Here is a 20519-nt window from a genome sequence, read left to right as displayed (position 1 = left end):
TTTATATTAATTAGGATGGTTTAATCTGCTTTTATTCTTTCCCTTAAAATCCTATTTAGTTACCTCTCTTGGTATTTTAGAATAGTCCTATACAATAAGAGTCTGCATGCCAGATACTTTTTCGTCATTAGAGCATTGATGGCAGGGTAGCAAGCAACCTCCCTGTTTTTCCCAGGGGCTGTTATTTAAATGGCTGTCGAGAAGTGTGTGGTCACCCAAGCAGATCCTGGAGGATATTTTCCATCCATGAACTTGCTGGGTCCCATTTCTTAATACATCAGGAAGAAACGTGTTGTGCTGTGTAGGTTGAATGAAGCTCCCCATTATACTCCCACATGGCTGACTTCTGTAGATTATCTGATCAGTCAGATGATGTGAGGAGTGGGTGGTTGAAAAGAGAGCAGAAGCCAGGATTCTAGACACTCTGCAGATCTGAACTGGTTGCCTGGCGACCAACAGCGAGATCTCGTCTCCGAGCAGAAAGGGGTGGGGGGAAGAAGAGAGGAGGTGATGGGTGAGTGGTTGGGGAACTGGGAAGAACATTGGGAAGGGAGCAGGCAGGTCAAGTTCGCATTCTGTCTGTCTTCCAAACATACCCTTTGAAAAGGCAGGTTGATTGGATGTATGCAATGTGTCTTGAGTTGCAGCTCTGGGACCAGAATGCCAGCCCGGGCTCCTAATAAAGTATTGAGTGAGTTAAATAAGCACATGCCTTTTCTAGCCAGAATGGGAAGGAAAGGTTCAAGGAAGAACTGCCTGGACACATAGTGGCAGGGTTGGCATTGACAGACCTCAGGGGCTGTAAAAGGCAACTGGACACAAAGGCAGGAGAAAGCTCATGAGCAAATCAAGGCAATAAGGCAAAATAATCCCCATTTTCATTGGTTTAAGTGGTTTCTCCATTATTATGTTTCCCTCTTATCCAAATCTGGTGACTCTGAAAGGTCTAATGATGTTAGAAACCAAGGATGCCCATTCAGCACGGCTCCACTCTTCATCTTACAGGACCTGTACCGCCCCCTCTCTTCGGATGATTTGGATTCAGTAGGAGACTCAGTGTAAAAGAGACAATGGAGCCATGTATATGGTTTGTGGTTGGGTGAAGGTTTCACATTTCCTAAGCAAAAGTCTAACAGCAAAATACACAAAAGAGTTTTGCATACCTTGAAATTATGAAGCCCAAGCCATGTAAAGGAAATATCCAGGCATTTTATATTCATGGTGTTAATCCCTGAAGGAGATGTTTGCTTCCTGTCTCCTACATTGGTTTGACTGAGGAAGCGTGAGCACAGACAGACTCAGTCGGTGAGGTTTTTGTCCCAGGCCTGACTCTAGATGCATTTCATATCTGGGCCCAGTCTTGGGCATCAAAACATGCTAATGATGTGGCAGTCAATATAGATAGAGTCATGATTTCTACAGATGGGGATTTTCATTTTAATCATAATGAGATGTGTAGAGGCAATTTTCCTTTGTAATTCTGTGCGTTTTTCCTGGTCAAGCAGATTAAAAGCCCCCACCCACCCACCCCAGCAGACATTTTTCCATAAAGTTACATTCTTTCTTAAAATTTAAAAGTCATTTTGTCGCAAACGAATAAAAATATTCAAGTAGAATTCTTTTGCTTCCTAGACAACATTCAGAGCTACTTGTCATTTTATGGGTTAATAGAGACGAGAAACACTCCTGCTGAGGCACAGCGCATGAAAACTCTCATGTCAGAAACTTTCCTTGTTTGTGTCATCAAGTAAATTTTATTTTTAAACTTTTATTGAAAAGAGTATAAGTGTAGCTTACACGAGATGGCACATGTGAAGAATTTGTTCAGTGGCATTGCTATAAATTATGTAATTCCTCCCTACAACCATATATGTAATTTTTCCAATGTGTAAAGGCCGAAGCAATGAAAGCTCCTTTTTTTTCAAACAGATTTTTTTTTTTAAATTGTAATTGACTTCCAAAAAATCAATTTGAAAGCAAAATTATTTTAAATGGTGCTCTGTAGGTCTGGCCTGAAATAGCCAAATCTCCATGCTGATAAATCCTGGATCTTGCTGATGTTTTGGAAACGTTGATATGCAAAACTCCTTTTGTGTTAAACCAAGTAAATCTATGGTTATAACCCATTGTTAAACACTAACACACTAATTCTGCTTTTGTAGTCTTCTGTTTAAAAAATTATAGTCAGCTTTGCTTAAATATAAAAATTATTTTTTAAATCTGAATGTTAAGAATGAATTTAACGTGTATGGTCTATTGTATTTAAACCATACCCTAGTGATCATTTAGTTTTCTTAGTTCAAACACTAACAATTTAAGACTTTGTGTGGCATGGTTTTGATATTTTACAGGCTTGACATATCTCAGTAGGTGATAAATTTAAAATGTATGGTGCCATTGGGAGGCTTTTACTTGGGTTTTTGGTGGGTTTTTTTTTTTTTTTCAAATTTTACTTGAAAACTGAATTTAAAAATGTAATGTTTGATTCAAGGTGGAGAGACATGCAGTTGTCATATACTGTTTTAAATGTTAGCAATTTATCTCCTTGATAAATTGTTCCACCATCCCATGTTACCGTCTGGTTTGTAGTTACATACGTTACTATCTCACTTTCCAAGTGGACAAAATATTCCAACCATAAGAAGAAGAAGAAAGTCCAGGCAACCTAACAGCATTTGAAAACTTAGCCTTGGAATAATTAGTGCCTCATTATCCTGTCTGTTGGAGAGAAAGACACTTCTCTGGCAGGTTATATGAGAAGTGCAAACTGAACCCTTCCATCTTGAAAGAACCCTTCATAATAATACCTGTTCCAGACTTCAGGTTTTAAAACTGTTTCCAATAGAAATGAACAGAGACTCCTGCTGAGATCAAAAGGCTGCTTTGTTTTAGCTGAAACAGTAAACATCTGTGAGGTTGCCTATGCTGGTGTCTGTTCTAGTTATGTCTTTGTAAAATGCATTACTTAATACAGTTGAGTCCATAAAAGATCAGTGTATATTTGACTGAACTGTCAAAAATGCAAAGAAAGCAGTGGAACAGTTAACTTAGATCTGGTGGGGTCAGATGGTCCAGAACAAAAATAAATTCCAATAATTTTAACTTCCCTGAACTGTCAATCTTGGGGATAACTCCTGCTCAGAAAGGTCCAATAAATGCTATTTGTTCTGGATAAGTGGCAGATATTGCCAACTGATATGAAGCCCAGGGCTTTGTTTAGACACAGCAAAAAGAAACTGGGCTTGTACTAATTGCTGATAGATATCATGGCCAACTTTCCATTCACGCGGTTCCAAGGGAAATGCTATTCCACAGCATTTAATCTTTTGAACATATGACTTTTATTAAAGGACTGTTCAGGGGCAATATATATCATTTACTTTTCGAAACTAAAATCCCTCAGAGATTGAAATAGCACACCATTTATAGACTTTGAGATCTCTTTCTATGAAGAGCATAATTCCATTATACTATAGCAGAAATTACAAAAAAAAAAAAAAAAAATTCTCAGCAACAAACCAGAAGTTTTCAGTGCATTGGTGGAACCGAATTGATGACTTATAGACACATGAGATTTACCTGCTTATAGAATTCTTTAAAAAAAAAATTAGACCCTGAACTTTAAAACTCATTCTCCTGGGCAGAAGGGAGCTCCAGCAACAGCGTGTATTTTTGGTAAACCCTAAATATTCTCTGACAACATGGTGCTCTAAGGAAAAGTTTGGTAACTTTTTTCATTTGCACTTACTCCCCCCCCCCAAGACACCACAGAGGAAGATATAATAAATATACCCCACCTTCAGCATTTTAGAAATGCAAAACCTAATCGTATGTCCAGTATAAACTTTGGTGTGAACGCCAAAGCCTGGTTCTGAAAGCCACTTGGTTTGTTTCTTCTTCGTTTCGCTTAATGGATTAGGTGGGGGTGGGCGTGGGCCGGGAATCCACAGTGTTTGCCTACTGCCCTGGGCAGAAGCACGAGCCCACCCATCTCTACACGTCCCTGTGTTCTTATGTTGGCTTACCTAAACAGTGGAAAGTCAAATAATATCCTCTAAAAACATTTCAAACCAGCGTTGATATACCATACATGTTCCCTAAGTTTAAAAACAATGTAGACTAAAAGCTACATTTCTTAATCAAACAAACGAGCATATTGAATAATATACTTGAAAAATAATTCCATATGTTTTAGCAATTGGGCTACTAAATTTTTCATATGTGACCATATATCTACCCAGGTATGGAGGTGTCTGTGTAAATTTGCAGGGCTCGGTGTGTAGATGGGTGTGCTTATGTAGCTATTTGTGTAGGTTTATAGCCCATAAATAGTAAAGTATGGTATTTGTGACACAGCCTTGTAGGTTACTGGCTCTTGTGGAATTGCATGTAAAACCTTTCATGTCGTAAATCATTCCGTGTGGCATATTAATTGGGGCATGGTCAAGTTCAAAAGTTGTTTGCTAAATGGTTCCAAATAATAGGCGGATTACTGATTTAGTTTAAACAATTTGGAATCCAGGTAAACAAAACAATTTGAAATTTAGACAAATCCAACCGTGTGTGGAATATAAGTGTAAATTAATGCTTATATTATGTTTTAATATTCAGTTATTTACAATGATTATATACTATCGCTGATGTTTCTCTAATGTACATGACGTGTGGTGATGGTCAGTCATTACTCACTATAAAAAGGAAATGTTGATTTATGTAGAGCCATGAGTAGTAGTATATTGGGGAGACATAAATAGAAGACAATCCAAACAATATTTGATTTGAAGTAATTGTAATAACAAAGCCAGATAACCTATAAGGCAGTTTTATGTTTTTTCAAAACACTATTCTAAACTGTTGATGTGTTTTCAGTAGTAACTTTTCTATACTCGCTGTAGGTGTGTATATATCTATATAAATATATACGCACTGGAAAATGTTAATTGAGTGAATATTCTATATATGCATACATTTGCCTATTTATGCATATTTGCCTTAGCCTTGCTAGCATCTCTCATAGTGCATGTCAGTGACAGCTGTAGCCCGCAGAAATATAGTGTGCAAATTAGAGCTCTACTGGCTTCACTATACCAGTTGCTGATGCAGTTTGTTATACTGCCAGTTGAAAAATATTTGTAATTTTGTGCCTGTAACGCATGTGGAAAGGATAGGAAATCTGAGGGCCTAGCTATGCTCTTTCAGGGTGCATGATATATATAGTGTCTTTAAAATGTGGTTCATTTTCATAAAGATGATGGGTAAATTCCAAGATAGTAAAAATGATGCATGTAATACATGGGCGTTTGTACTCTGTGTGGCCACAGAGTGTTTCTGAAGCCAGGGTAGTAGGTGTCTGGAAGGTCAAAGGCAAAGAACTACGGAAGTTAATTCTCCTGTGATGTGTGTTCTTGAGTTTATATTCATCAGCAAGCAAGGAATTGAGTTTATTTGTTCTAAAGACATTTTGCTTTGAAATACGCAATGAGTGTTGTAAATTTGGATAACATTTTTATAAAGAGGTTGACATATTTCCTGCTTCCAATTTGAGTTGCTTGGATGTGTATTCTCTTAAAAAGAACATTTGGTGTTAAAATGTTGTAACAGCGACATGTTTTAAAAATCCATCCGTTGAGGCCACCAGCAGAGCTTCATGGAGCTGAATGAGGAAATGTTCATTGACTTACCCAATTTTGAAAGTTCCATCACTTTATGCTGTGGTTTCATTGTAAAACATTGTGCCTTGTGTTGCATACTGGACCCTGTTGTTCCTCTCACAGTTAATTTTGTGACACTTATCACCTTAGGATAACTTCCTAATAAACAGGAAAAACCACCTATGTTGTTCAGTGAGTTTCTTTCAGAAAATTTGATAAGTAGATTTTGAAATTGCAATGACCGTGTGGGATAAGGGTTGCCTTCATAATCATATTTATAATGTTCTTGTGATGTAATTGGCATGAGCAGGTAATACTTGAGATACTGCAGAATAACATGCGAAGACTGTGATACTGATAACAGTGCAAGACTCTCTGATGAACTCCTACTTGGTTATATTAAAATCGTAGATACGCTTTCAGTGTTGGCTCACAGGTGAATTGAGTCAAACGAATTGGCAACTGGTTGAAAAAAAGAAATTTTAAACATACTAACATTCTCCTAGGTATGAAGACCCTTTTCCCAAGGTCATCTAATTTGCAACGGGGAAATGTGCATGGTTTATAGGTACATGGGTGTGTTTGAACGTTATTTTAAAAGCACGGAGCAAATAAATATATAAAATAAGTATATAATAAAAATAACTAATAAAATACTTGATACCCAACGTTCATATAGAACAAATCCATAATCTGTTTTATTCATAATATGGTATAAAGGAGAATAGAAAATTCTACTGCCCTAGTTAGAAAACAGATTTTTTTTATATATGTATATTTACAGTATTATAGAAGTCTAAAATTCTGTCTTGTTTTGTTTTAGGGCCGTACCTGCGGCATATGGAGGTTCCCAGGCGAGGGGATGAATCGGAGCTACAGCTATCGGCCCACACCACAGCCACAGCAACGCCAGATCCAAGCCGCATCTGCAACCTACACCACAGCTCACAGCAACACCGGGTCCTTAACCCACTGAATGAGGCCAGAGATTGAACTCATGTCCTCATGGATACTATTTGGGTTCGTTACCACTGTGCCTCCAGGGGAACTCCCTAAAATTCTGGTTTTAAATCTAACATTTTTACTGGGTTTATTTTAACTTTAAAATTACAGTTTGCTTTAATTGATTCTCTTTATTATTTCCATGATAACCTAAGCGTAACAGTGTTCAAAGCACTAATGGTGCAACTGGAAGGAATGTTTACAAATTTATAAAATTCCAAGTTATGCTTCTACTTTTTTTATTTTTTTACATAATATAAGAGAGTTTAAAATAAAATAGAGGCGTTCCCGTCGTGGCGCAGTGGTTAACGAATCCGACTAGGAACCATGAGGTTGTGGGTTCGGTCCCTGCCTTGCTCAGTGGGTTAAGGATCTGGCGTTGCCATGAGCTGTGGTGTAGGCTGCAGACGCAGCTCGGATCCCGCGTTGCTGTGGCTCTGGCGTAGGCCGGTGGCTGCAGCTCCGATTCAACCCCTAGCCTGGGAACCTCCATATGCTGTGGGAGCGGCCCAAAAAATAGCAAAAAGACAAAAAAATTAAAATAAAACGGAGTGGGTGCCTAAAAGAGAAGTGAGCTCCCTTTATCACAGCCTGAGCACCTGAATTGGGGAGTAAGTCTTGGCGGGAGCTATTTTATTGAGAGCAGATGAACTAGATGCCTTCCTGGTCCCCTTCCCAGTGATGCTTTCATGAAGTGTACTCCTAAGAGGAGACTCGATAACAAACGGTTCGACTCTGAACCCATGGACGCTGGCCCTAAGTCACTCTGGTGACTGGGGGTGGAGGCAAAGCAGACGGCCTGGTACAACAAAGTCACATCAAACACATTCATTTTTGAAATCTTGGCTCCCGGGGCTTCCCAAGCGTAGATTTAATGCCAATATTCCCATTGTCATTTTTCCTTCCTCTAAGTAAACCCATTTCATGAATAAAAGTTCTACAGTCTTTATAAAAAACTCTGGCCCAGTCTTTATGATAACGTTTCCAGTGTTTCAGTGCTCATTCTGAGCTCTTATGCACATGATTGCCTCGGCCAGAAACTTGAGGTTAAACATACTGTGGAGAATGCAGACAAAGGGATTTGGAAAAAGAGGAGTTCTCTTTGCGCCTTGTTGCAAATAATAGAGCCGTATCCGTTATTGCCGATTGATGTCATCAACTTACTGTTCTGTACCCGCTCGGAAAGTAAATACACACATGGTTTTTCTCTGTACACCTCGAGATCCTTGGATGTCAGGCGCTTCAAAGCAAGCTTGTGATTGAGTTTTGTTACATGCAGTCATCTTCGGAGATTCTGAAGACCTCAAGTCAGGATCACCAGGGTCTTTTCGAGTTTGTTAACTCTGTGTGAGTGCCTTTCCTTTAGAAGATTGATCCGGTTGATTTCTAAAGTCTTGCGTGGCTACCTTCCAAACAAAAATTAAGCAAGTAGTAACCGTATGCCCAGACAGAACGTGGAGGGCAACTAATACACGTATCCAGACAAAGCTGTACTTAGCTGGTGAGGTTTTTCTGCCTTGATTACATCCATTGGATCAACTGGATGTTCCTATGCTCTTTATTTGGTGTGGGCCCCAGCTGAGTGACACCATTAATACAGCTGGCAGGAGTAACTCGTACCATTTATTTTTGAAATGAACTGTTTTTTACTACATAGTCATCAGCTCCATCTTGGTAAAATGTGGTTAGAGCTGTTATGTCAGCTTTCTCACTTACTTCAAAAAGTGTGATATGTTCTCCATCTGTTACATGATCCCAAGCTAAATAGCGGCACTTAGGATGTGTTCTTACTTAGGGCAGTGCTTTTATGAAGGTGTGCCATAAAAGCATCCAGGTGCCAGCAGCCTGTCCACCTGGTCCCCATTAAATCTGCTTAGAGGTGATGACATTTCAAATGTCACAGTATCTCTTAGAGCAGCTAATTGCATTACATTCTAAAATAACTGTGTTTTGTACTGTACACCGGTCTGCCTGGGAATTAGCAGACTGACTGAGGCCAACACAGAGTCTTATCATTGCGTGTATTATAAAAGGGATTATCTTCTCAGAAAAAACAAATACATTGATTTGGTTTGTAATCATGCAAAAATATAAATGGTCATTTTTTTTTTCCAGCTTTCTAGGCCATTTGACCACATAGCTAGGATTTTTGTAGTGGGTTTGGTCTCCCAGTGGAAGAAGGATAGAGGAGATAATGTTTAGGGTCCATTTCAGTCCCTGAAATACTTTGAATCCATGAATGGTCATTGTCTTAGGAAAGTATGTAACGTTAACTCTCTCCTCTGAGGAAAAGAGGAGAGGACACCGTTAGAAATTTAGTATGTTTATTTTACTTTATTTGAGCATAATAAATAAAATGACACTTTCCATTTTTAGTGTACCCTATTTGTAATTCAGTGTTTTTCTTTTAGAATTGCTGGTTATCTTTGGACAGCGTGATGTTTGAAATTGACTACATTTTCAAACCTAAAGTCAAAGATAGGCAGTTTTGGGGGTTCCCGTCGTGGCTCAGTGGTTAACGAATCTGACTAGGAACCATGAGGTTATGGGTTCGATCCCTGGCCTTGCTCAGTGGGTTAAGGACCTGGCGTTGCCCTGAGCTGTGGTGTAGGTTGTAGACGCAGCTCGGATCCCATGTTGCTGTGGCTCTGGTGCAGGCCGGCAGCTATAGCTCCGATTCGACCCCTGGCCTGGGAACCTCCATATGCCGCGGGAGCGGCCCTAGAAAAGACCAAAAAAAAAAAAATGTACGCAATTTTAAACATAAGTAGGCTTGTGTTAACCGCCCCCCCCGCGCGCCTTTTTTTTAACCAGAGCCTAAAAACCTGAAGGATTTTTTTTTCCATAAGGCAGAGAAAACACAGCTGGCACTGTGGCAAGCAGCATTCAGGGCATCAGCTATTTGGTGGCACTACTGAAAATGCACTTCATTCGTTGATAAGACACTTTAGTGAATAATATGCAGCACATTTATAAAACATTACATCGAAATGATGTTTTCACATCGTGTGGGTCAAAGTTCTGTGTTTTGTATCTGACATTCTTATGAAAACAGCACGATCGTGGAAGTACTTCAATAGGTTCTGGACATTTTGCTGGTGTCTGCCATGCTATTGGCCCTTTAGTTGGCGTGTTTGATTCTGATTCTAAAAGCTAAGCCACCCTGTAGCACGACAGCACCCGCCGTCCCACAGCGTGAGGTGTCTGCATCCCTCAGCGCCATTCGCGATGCTGCTGGAAGAAATGCAAGGACCGGAACGCACAGAAGAGAAGGTCTACCCGCGAGACGTCTCCTTGCTGCTTTTCCGCTTGGAATAACCTTACGTCGACGGTGGAAGCGATGACACAGGGGCGGGAAGAGCTCCCTGTTCTGGAAAACACACACCTTCCTTTCACACACAGCAGTGTTAACGTTTCTTTTCTCCAGACAGCAACATCGCAAACCGGCCTCGTCTCAGCCCCGTCCGCCAATGTCATAAATACAAGGTTTTCACAAACACACACCTGTAAAAGTCAGCCCAGCCCACTCAGAGGCTCTTTTATTTACAGTACCTTCGACAGAGTTGGTTATGACTGTGTCAAGGTCGAGGTGTGCATCCCACTTTCTGGCCTGAGATAGGACAGCGTGAGCTGCTGGGCTGAGGGAGGCTGAGCGAGAGAGGGTGGGCACAGCTCAAGGCCCAGGCTGACCCATGGGGGTTCTTAGAGCCTGGAAAAAGGGCTCCCTGCACAAACCAGGTGGCCTTTGGGGCTGTGGTGTACTAGAGTAACCACCAGACTTCTAGAATGTCCTAGGAGGAAGCAGATGCATCACTGCCATGAATTTGCCTCTACCTTCCTATGTCACCTGTCCGCTTTGATGAACCTGTCCCATGGCACATGCTTATCTTAGCATGTCCAGGAGAACGTCCTGGGGTAGTGGATTTGAATGGCCTGCGGTGACTTCGGCAGTCCTTGCCTAACTCTTTTCATCCTGTGGGTGAAAACTACAGTCTTTGAATTGCCTCTCAAAGTAGCGCTGGGCACAATGAGAGTATGTAAAGTTCTCTTCCTTCACCCTTTGGGCACAGTTCAGGCTGGATGGCGTGGGGAGGGGGCTGAAGGGAGACAGGTAAGCGGAGGAAAAACAGGTCAGCCCTGCTGCCAACCCCCTCTCGATTATGAATTCCTCTACAGACGCTCTCTCCCCTTCTCTCTGCTCCACAGACAGCCGGCACCATGAGCCCTGCCGCCCCCTCACCGCCTCCCGGCTCCCATCAGCCCAACCAAGTGGATAAACCCAGGGAAACAGAAGCAGGATCTTTTAGGACAAGCGGTGTTTGCTGTTTGGAACTAGCACCCAAATGTGCAGACCGTTGTCTCAAGGAGTAGATGCAGAGATGGAAAGATTCCTTGTGAAAGCCCTGCCTCGTAGCTGATCACAGTCTTAAATATTTGGTGGTGTTTCCTCCTCTGACTTTCATAAGAGAGTTGTTACTCTGTTTGCCTTCCTGGACCTTGGGTCCAAAGATACCAAAATGACAAAGGAATCAACAAGGCGTAGGCTTTTGGGTCCTGTTGTTGCCTCAGGGGTAAAAGGAATGATCAGTAGATGTTTGATGTTGGGTAACATTGAGCAACTCAGTTGACTTGCTCACTGCTTATGTCTTTATCTCAAAGTGGAATTAACAAACCCACTCTTTAACCTTTCTCCAAGGATGTGGCAAAGCTGAATGTTTTTTAAAGGATATTCCATTAAAAAAATAAACTGAAGCAACCCTTTATCCGTTGGTAAGATTACAAAAAAAAAAAAAAAGAAAAAGAACGAGAGATCAGAATAACACCTTGTCTGAAGCCTGTTTGCAGATAGACTGTGAGAGAGTGAGGTGAGATACCTAAACGGTGCGCCAAAGGACGCTCATCTGGAGGAAAAGGAATAAAAGGTCATGGAAGGTCCAGAGCGACCATGACAAGCCTGACGCAGCCGACAGCATCTCTGACTGGGGGGGGGGGGGGCTCCCAGGGTCGAGCCCAGCTCCGCCCTGGAAGTGGGTGCACTGATCGCCTGAGGTTCCGGGCTGGGCACAGCACCCAGACGTGGGCACCCGTACCAAGTGTGTTTGTTCTGTGTCTGTCCCCCCCCCCCCGCCCCGCCCCGCCCCGCAGAGTTCCCAGCATGGCGGCTCCTCCACTTCGCTGGCATCCACCAAAGTCTGCAGCTCGATGGACGAGAACGACGGACCTGGAGAAGGCGGTGAGCTTGGGACTTGGGGTCCGAGCTTGTCCTTGGGCGGAGGATGAGTCGGCTAAATACACGCGAGGCAACTGTGGCTTCTCTAGCAGACGGAGCCCGCGGCCGATGGGAAGGTCGTAGCGAGGGGGAGGGTGGACGTGGCTCCCGCAGGCGGGGGGGCGGGGGGTCCTCAGGGGGTCTCCCCGCGAGGGTCTAGGCCTTCCAAGAAGGCCTGCTACTGCTCACTTTGCGAGAAAAAGGGGGTGATTGTGGCCCTGTTCTAGATTCCCAACCTCAAAGACCTGTTGACTTTCTTAATTGATTGTGCTAGCCCTGCAGAGGTACTCTAACTGGAGTGAAGTCGCAATGGGGAAATGTGGGCTTTACAAAAAGATTAATTGATGGCAACTGCAAAAATATTATTTGGACCTTAAGCTCATTCACTTTAGAAAGTGGTCAGATGACCTGGATTCCAGAATCGACTTTTTGGGCTGACTCCAGGATGGTTTTGGATAGGCCACTTCTGCTCTCTGCCTCTTAGTTCCTCTTCTATGAAATGAGAGCATTGTAATAGATGCCCATTTCCTCCCCGGGGGTTGGGGGTCGTTATCAGGCTCCAATTAATTATGGGAAAGTATTCAGAAATTAAAGTATAAAACTGAAATAATCAGACCACCGTTAAAGCATCAGCGCCCTTTATTGGTTTTAAATAATATGATTTAATTTTCCAATAAAGTCCCATTTGGGGGGAAGAAGCACTTTTAGTATGTTACGTGAGATACGTGACTGACCCAAGGATTATTTCCTGCCTCCCGTGCAATATCAGACTTTTTTGGTATTTCCAGAAGTAGGAAATGCAGCCATCCAGAAGTCGTCTTTGTTCCAATGGGTTTTTCTTACCTAAGGAGATGAAATGGTCCTTGACTAAGCCTTTGGCAAAGTCGTCTTCGCCCAAAGCCAAAAAGATACCTCTTGTCAGTAGGCAGGAAAAGGTCCCAAGCCCTATGCTCCAGACGGGTGCCCCCTGGAGGGAAGGGGAGAAGCGCCTGCTTCCATCCCCCATCCCATCCCAAGCGGGGCTCGCCTGCGACAGCCGAGGGCGGTTACTTTTATGGTCCGTGTAGTGAGGGGCTTTAAGACCCTGTCATCTGAGAGAGGTTTTGTGCATCGGGTGCTTTGCAGTGGATTTGAAACTTCTCCAAGGATCTCCTGCACTAACCATGCGCTAGGCAAAAATCCCCAGGCTAAAATCCTTCCAACAGAGGCAACACTGTGGTTTCTTGGGAGCGAGATGGCCGGTGGGGGTGAAGCTCTGGCTCTCTCTTTATCCCAGAGGCCACTGAGAGAGCTTCCAGTGGGTGAAAAGTAACATGTCACCTATAGAGAGGTGAAGAGGTTGCACTAGTGCCAAGGACAGAAGTAGCAGGTGCCAGTGTCCTGCGTTTGTGCCGTGGTGTCCAGGAGCTTCATCCACTCTCAGCTCCGGAGTGGCGCAGATCAGAAGTGACCACCCAACCAGAGTAAGGAACCCCAGGAAGTAAGGGTCCGAAAGCAGGTGCTGCTGCTGGACATCTGCATGTCCCGTTCCCACCCCTGCAGACTGAGCTCCGGGCGAACACAAAAATCACCAAGAAAGCCCATTTGCCACCTAAGGTTGTAATTTTATTTTGAGAAGAAATGTTTAGTCTCAGTTTATGATTAAAGGTCAGAAAAGGAGCCCATTTAGAAAGCTCACCAGGCTTCCATCGCATTTTGTATTCAGGTTGCCTGAGGGAGAGCCAGGATTTATAACTCTGAAGCATGTAAAGTTTAGAGCCCAGCTATAAAAGGCTTTTTATACCCCGAAGATGTTAAAGGTTATCCACTATATTTATGTGACCTAAGTGTGGCTTGTTTAGTTTTACAGCCTTAGATATTTAAAGCATTATTAGGCATTTGTAAAATATTTCAAAATGCGTTTTAAGGGGGAAAATGCATTGTGTTAATGGCACGAACATAATTGAAACTACATAACTGTTCTGTTCACAGACATAATAGATACAGCAATTTTAACTCAACATCTGCTCTGCAGGTTGCTGGTGAGAACATTTGTCTAAAGTCTGCTCATTGATACTGGGGACGGGTGGCAATCGGTGTTTAGTTCATAAGGAATTTTATGGAGATCTCGATTTCAGGATGTGGTAAAGCTAAGTGTCCAAACAGCAGGCATTTTTCATGCTCCCGAGATGTCAAGCCGCCCTGAGTCCCTTAACACGCTGCATTTTCCCCCATACCCAGGAATGTCATTTCTCCGTGCACCAGGGTATTCGGTAAACGCTATTGATCAAACTGCCATGAAATGAAAAGCAAAACTTCCTCTCCAGAATCCCCCACTGCAGCAGAATGCATAGTGCGCTCTTACATAGGTGGGCATGGACCCCATATGTTTGACGTCTCCTTTTAGCTTATCATTTGTCTTGGTAAAAAACTGTTGATGATACAGTCAGCCGGGGCAGGGGTGGGGGCTTGGGGCCTCGCTGTGCAGAAAATGACATATTGATTCTGAGTCAGTTCCAGTCTATTAGACGATACTTCTAAACGTCTCTTTTATGCGACATCTGTGTTCCTTTTCTACCAGTAAAAACATACTAATGATTCTTTCAGAAGTGTCGGAGGAAGGCTTCCAGATTCCAGCCACAATAACAGAACGATATAAAGTCGGAAGGACAATAGGAGATGGCAATTTTGCTGTTGTCAAGGAGTGTGTAGAGAGGTGAGAAGGATATCAAACTTTAAAGGAAACATTTGGCATTACATTTTCCAAGATTCTGGCCTTATTTGTGGTCTGTGGCACATATGGAATAGGTTAATGTCTCAACTCCAGATGTGAAAAAAAAAAAAAAAAAATTTAAAGAAAAGCCCATCTAACAACAGATTTGAAAAATGTAGTGATTCCCTGGGACAATCTATAAATTAAGGACTTTGATTTTTCTTTTTAATACACTCAGCAAAATGGTGCCAGAGCTTTCAGGTAAGTCCTTTCATTTGGTTGGAAAAAAACCTATAGAAGAGTTCTTTTTCTCCACTTTTTGGAGGCATTTTGTAGAGGTCAGAACATTTGTATGTGGGCTGTACCTGTACTTTCATAAAATTAAATATGATAACTGCAAAAAGCTTTAAAATGCCTACAGACGACTGATCCCAACCAAAATGGCATTTAATACATTAAAATGTTTTGAAATGAGTGAGCCAGGCACTCTTGTGACCAAAGGGGAGGACTTGGAGTGAAAGGTTTCTTTCTGGGACCTTGGTGCCTAATCAAGGACGGTAGCTGGGAGCTACTAGATGGAGACGTGACAGCTTAGAGCTTAGCCCAGATGAAGGCCCCTCAAACCCTAAGCCCAGCGTTGGGATTTGGAAGTTGCTCCTTGAGGGGGCCCCGGCCCAGCGGCAGCTGCTCCTCAGGCCCCGGGAGCAGGGCGTTGAAAAGGCAGGGGAGCGAGCCTCATTCCGGAGCGAGCCTGTCTGCTGGCTTCCCGGGGGCCGGCCTGGGGGGTACATGCTCCTACCCTCCGAGAGTTCTCCCTGCTGTGGGAAAACTGGGTTCTAAGCTCCGCCTCTCCTCTGAGAGGATGCCTCCGGCCAGCAGCTCTCCCTGCAGGACCCAGAAGTTGTGTTTCTCCAGGGCCTTGGATGTAGAAAGGAAGATGGGTGCCTGGCCTGGGCCTCAGACGCCACGCGGGGCCTGAGTTTGGCCGCTGTCCACTGATTGGCTTCCCCTCACCCTTTGCCCAACCAAGGCCGTGGTGCCCTCATTCAGCTCCCCTGGGTGGGTCAGGGGATCTTAAACTCTGCCCCACCCAACATACCAGCGGGGCCAAGCCTCTCGCCACGATGGTGACAGTGACCCCCAGAGCAGCTGCTCTTCGTGAGAGAGGGGCACGGGTGACAGGCAGCATGAAAGGTCCCTGAACTAATCCTGCTAGAACCCCTCTCCCGGGCACCCCAACGAAGCTTTGACCCTTCGTTGTGTGACTGCCAAATATAGACAATTTCCTTTTACTTCCCCAGGCCTCATACCTCCCTAAACTGGAGCAACCAGTGTTTACTGAACACAAACCATATAAAAGGCCCTTAACTTAGGATACCTCATTTAAGGATCATGATAATCCCATACTTTGGGCACCATCTGGTTGTATATGAAGACTGCCTGGAGAAGCTAACTGCCCGAGTAAGTGAGTACTCAGCTAGTGAGGGCTTCGCAAGGCACCGATTTGAGCTCAGCTCCGCGTTTGGTCCCCTCCGACAAGGGGTTTCCTGTAGGATTGTGGCTTGGCCGAGGCAAAGTCACACACGCCACCTTCATGCCCGTACAAAGAAGACAGAACGTCCGTCAGGAAAGCCATTCCCAAGGTAGCGGGATGGAAGTGTGTGTGTTCACGTAATTTTATATTTCATTTACTCTTTCATCCAACCCTTTGAAACTCGACTTCCACTGCAGCAGAACGCCCCGTGGGCAGCAGATCGCCGTGCCCTCCCGCGGCGGGCTGTCTGGTTATTTGCCACGTGCATCATCTGTTGCGTCTGGCAAAGCAGCCGTGTGCGTGCGTGCATTTGGATCACGATGGCATCTCAGCCCACAGTCCCCGTCTTCCCACAATAGCTATTTCTCATTTCTCCATCTCAAATTAATTTCTTTCTTTCGAGCCTGGATTGTGTTCGTTTTGCATATGTGCACATCTTGGGTCTCCTTGGACGAACCATCTGAGCCTAAACACCAGATTGCTCCCCAGAGTGTTAGCAATCCTCTCCCGCCCAACAGGGACACATGGCATCTGCCCTCTCTCCCCCGAGATATCATGAAACATTCTTTTCATAGTTGCCAGAGGTCCAGGAAAACAAAAGCCAGCTAAGAATGTTCTGAATGGCACACATTGCTTGCGGGGTCCATCTGCTGTATTTTGAAGGATGAATCTGTATGAACAGGGGCCCGTTACGCCCCTCCCGTTGATAATCTGCTGTCACGGGGAAGGTTTTCCTACAGCAGTGGAGACACGAACGTCGCTGCACAGGCCAGCCCTCCTGTCGTGGCACATTGGCTCCTCAGAGCTGCCAGGTCCCTTGATGGCTGCCTGTCTCCCCCCAGCACTGTCTCCAGGGGCCTCAGGAGCTGCTCGACAAGACTCTCTGGGATGCCGCAGTTCTCTGGTTACAGAGGAGGCTGAGGTTTAGCTTTATGACAGCTTGTGAACCAAGGGTGCTGCTTACGAAGCCCTCTTGCCTGGCGTGTGTGTTGGGGTTGGGGTGTCCCCCGGCATTGACCTTGACCCTCCGTTTCCCTGGAATGGGAAACATGACCGCGTCATGGTACAGAAAGCAGACTGCTGATGTGGGGCCCAGGAAGGCCGAATCCTCCTCGACAGTCGGACAGGCCAGGAGCAGACTCCCCAAGAAAAAGTGGGCGTCTTGGCTCCCGGGATGCCAAACAGTCAGGCTCGCTCCTGAACCTGACCTTGCTGCCTCCAGCCTCTGGAGTTTGCAGGCTCCACCAACATGTTTGAGGCCCCTGCTGGTCCAGGCCTATGCGGGGCGTTTCTGAGGCTACAGAGAGTCCCGACGGAGCCCCTGCGCTTGAGAACCTGACCCGTGAGCCAAGCGTTGCCAGGAAGTTCACTACATGCTGTGGGGAGCCGCGTTTCCTCTTCCACACCGTCTTCATAAACCCCTTCAAAACAGCCCACAGAAAAAGCGCTTCAGCCCCGAGCACCTTTGTATAGACATGCTGCTGCCGCCGTCCAGGGCTGAGGGAAGGGCCGAGGAGAAGACCGCGCTGGGGCTGAGCGTCAGTAAGTTAAACAAGACCGCTTCTGCCCAGCCATTTTTAGCGCAAACCTGAAAAATTAGATTTAGTTCAAGTCTGCAAAATTCGGACATTCCTCCCTAGTAGTTTGTGCACTAGCCTTGGGTCAAACCGAACAGGAAAGCGACCTTACAGATTGAGTTCCTATAGACGAGGAGGAACATAAAGCTTGTTTCGCTGTTGCTGCTTTGACTGTGGCATTTGAGGTTTCTGTAGTTTGGTAAAAGGTCAAGAATATGATTTCAGGAACATGGAAGCAAATGGCCTGGATGGTCCCCAGCAATCTCGGCGTCTTGGCGTCTACCCAGCGGTAGACTCCTGGAGGTCAAAGACCCGGTCTCCGTCCCTCTGCTGTGGCAAAATTCCGCAGGTGCAGCAGTCCTCAGAGTGCGGGTGCGGGGGACGCTTGATTTGAGGTTTTATTTCTTGCCAAGTGTTTTCATTTAACAAGTTAGAGCAGGCAGTAAAGTTTTTATTCTTATGGTATACATTTAGTCCTAAGACCTGTTTTTAGGCTTATTTTCCAGACTCAGCTGCTTTCCTATAAATATGCATGTCCAATAATTAAGGATTTTATTATGACTTTATAGTTCTGTCCTCAAGGAATCTAGAAAGAAACCCTGCAGAATTAACTTTGGTGGCCCTCTACGGGGAGGATATAAAATCTGGGTAACACGAATTGAGTGTTTAATCCCCTTTTGTAAGGTTCTGGGTAGTCAGCCCCCGAGGTCCCTTCCCAGTAAGCTCTAGGGCCCCTGCCGCCTAGGTTTGCGTGCATTTTCCTCTCAGCTGAAGGTTCAGGATAGAACCTGACTGGCATCCTAGGAGCCAATATGCCCGCTCTTTCCTGGAGAATCTACTTCTTGCCTGTCCGCTGTAGAGGAGGATTCCGCCTTCCTGGTTCCCACGTTAGCTGTTTGTCTTGCGTGCAGCAAAGCTGTATTGTTACTCATTCCAGGGAAATGGAAGATCAAGGGTAACTGAGGCCAATGCACAGCTAAGAAAAGCCCTCTCTGGGGTCCAGCACCGGCCCATCCGTCCTCTTTCTGGAGACGCTTCCTGTGTCAGCTCCATCCTAGCTCTCTGGCCCTGCCGGCCTTTCTCAGAGCTGTGGGTCAAGAGGCCGGGTTCCCTTGCCATCCCATGAAACACCTGCACGCAGATCGGAGATGGCGCAGTCTCAGATTTGCCTCGTTATCATTTTTTAGTGATGGATGAAAAGCGGAATCCAGAAACCCTTCGGTTTTCAGTTTTCCTCTTGGTATTCTTTTTGTTGGTTTGTTTGTTTTTGTCTTTTGTCTTTCTAGGGCCGCACCGCGGCCGCGGAGGTTCCCAGGCCCGGGGTCGAATCGGATCTGTCTGCGCCCCACGCCACAGCCCACGGCCGGTTTTCCTCCTGGTGAAGTGTCTTCAAATCTGCAAACTCTTCAGAAGCCTCTGAAGAAGCGCTGCTTGAGGGGATCCTGTGATCCTTCTGGGGTGTGAGGAAGCCCCTCGTAGATGGGACTTCACGTTCTCGTTTATCTGTCTGCTCACACACCGAAAATCTCTGTGTGAAGTACTGCGTTTTCCTCTAATTGACGTGATTTTCCTCCACCTCCGCCCGCAGCCCTCGGCCCTGCTGAAGGTCTGGCCTTTATGCGGGGCGTCGGTCACCCCGGCCCTGCACTTAGCCAAGGCCGACTCACGCCTTCCTCCAAGGCGAGGCGGGCGGAGGCCGAGGGGCTCTTGGTTTCTTGGTGAGGCTGGGGGGGGGTTCCTCTGGACCCCCGCCGCCCAGCAGGCGCCGCCCGCAGTTGGAGCGGGGAGCGGAGGGGTGCTTCCTCCCACCTGAGCCGCGCGCCCCCTCGTGGCGAGCGCGGGCTTCAGCGTGATAGCTGCTTTCTGGTTTGGTTAACCGGGAGCAATCCTGTCAGTTTGGGTGATGTTTGTTGTTTTCTGCGCTAGATCCCTGCAGGGGCCTGGATGTGTAGGGGAAGAAGCTTTTTTAGAAGTGCAGATGGCTTCTAAAATGCCCTTGAAAAGCATTGTTAATATCTGACCTCTCCGTTTGTAGGCGCATCACTGTCTTGTCCCCACCTTACTAGGGTGTGTGCTTCTCCAGGCTGAAGATGTAAAGCCCTATTTAAAATTTTTGTTCTTAACCAACTTCACAGCCATTGTATTCATTTGGAGCCTAAAATCGGCCTTTATCTACAGGTACAAAGCTAGACTCTGTGTTTCCCCATCAGAAGTGAAACGGCAGTGCTTGTAGAGTGGTTTCTTATGGTTATTAAGGACGCATCATGTCCTTTGACAGTGGACCTGCCGTGGTTGGCACTCCAGCATCTTGGAAATGTTAGCACAAGCTAGGGAGCTATTTAAAGGTGCAGTATGACTAAGCCCTCCCTCCCACACCCACCAAGGAAGAGGGGCAGTGTTGGCTGGGCTGTTGGTGAAGCAGGGACCCCAGAAACTCAAAGTTCTGATTTTAGTACTGCCATGTGACTTGGGGAAAGTGAACTGATTTTAACTGTCACCTCCGTTTCATGTCTCTCAAAGGAGACCGCCACAGAGTCCTCCGAGGGCGGGGGATGCCCAGCATTCCCTCCTGTGCTCCTTCAGCACCTCCCCCGTGAGTTCAGCAGGACACAGGGGTGCACACAACCCAGGTCTAGAGAGGATGGGCTGCTCTTGAGAGTGGTCGGTATGACTGTGAGAGCCACTCGGGACACCGTCAGGGCCCACCCTTGGAGAGAAACCCTCAAGAGAGACTGGGACGGAGGACAGAAACTCACATCCGCTTCTGACCACACTACTTGGCAGGGAAGGGGCC

General features: G+C 45.4%; 1 protein-coding gene across 8 annotated transcripts in view; it reads left to right on the top strand.

Moving 5' to 3' along the window:
- The window catches only part of DCLK1 (doublecortin like kinase 1), a 343828-nt gene that overhangs the window by 267301 nt on the left and 56008 nt on the right, over window positions 1-20519 (top strand). For 7 of the 8 annotated variants that reach the window (XM_021065211.1, XM_021065210.1, XM_021065208.1 and 4 more), the window contains 2 exons: window positions 11799-11886; window positions 14509-14617. In XM_021065211.1, the coding sequence (XP_020920870.1) occupies window positions 11799-11886; window positions 14509-14617 (197 nt within the window). Of the gene's footprint in view, window positions 1-1005; window positions 11449-11798; window positions 11887-14508; window positions 14618-20519 lie in introns of those variants that run through there. The other variant, XM_005668337.2, reaches the window with a different exon arrangement.

The sequence above is a fragment of the Sus scrofa genome, chromosome 11 (genome assembly GCF_000003025.6).
Source record: "Sus scrofa isolate TJ Tabasco breed Duroc chromosome 11, Sscrofa11.1, whole genome shotgun sequence".
Taxonomy (NCBI): domain Eukaryota; kingdom Metazoa; phylum Chordata; class Mammalia; order Artiodactyla; family Suidae; genus Sus; species Sus scrofa.
Note: the sequence above shows the minus strand (reverse complement) of the source record. Positions and strands in the feature narration are given on the sequence as shown.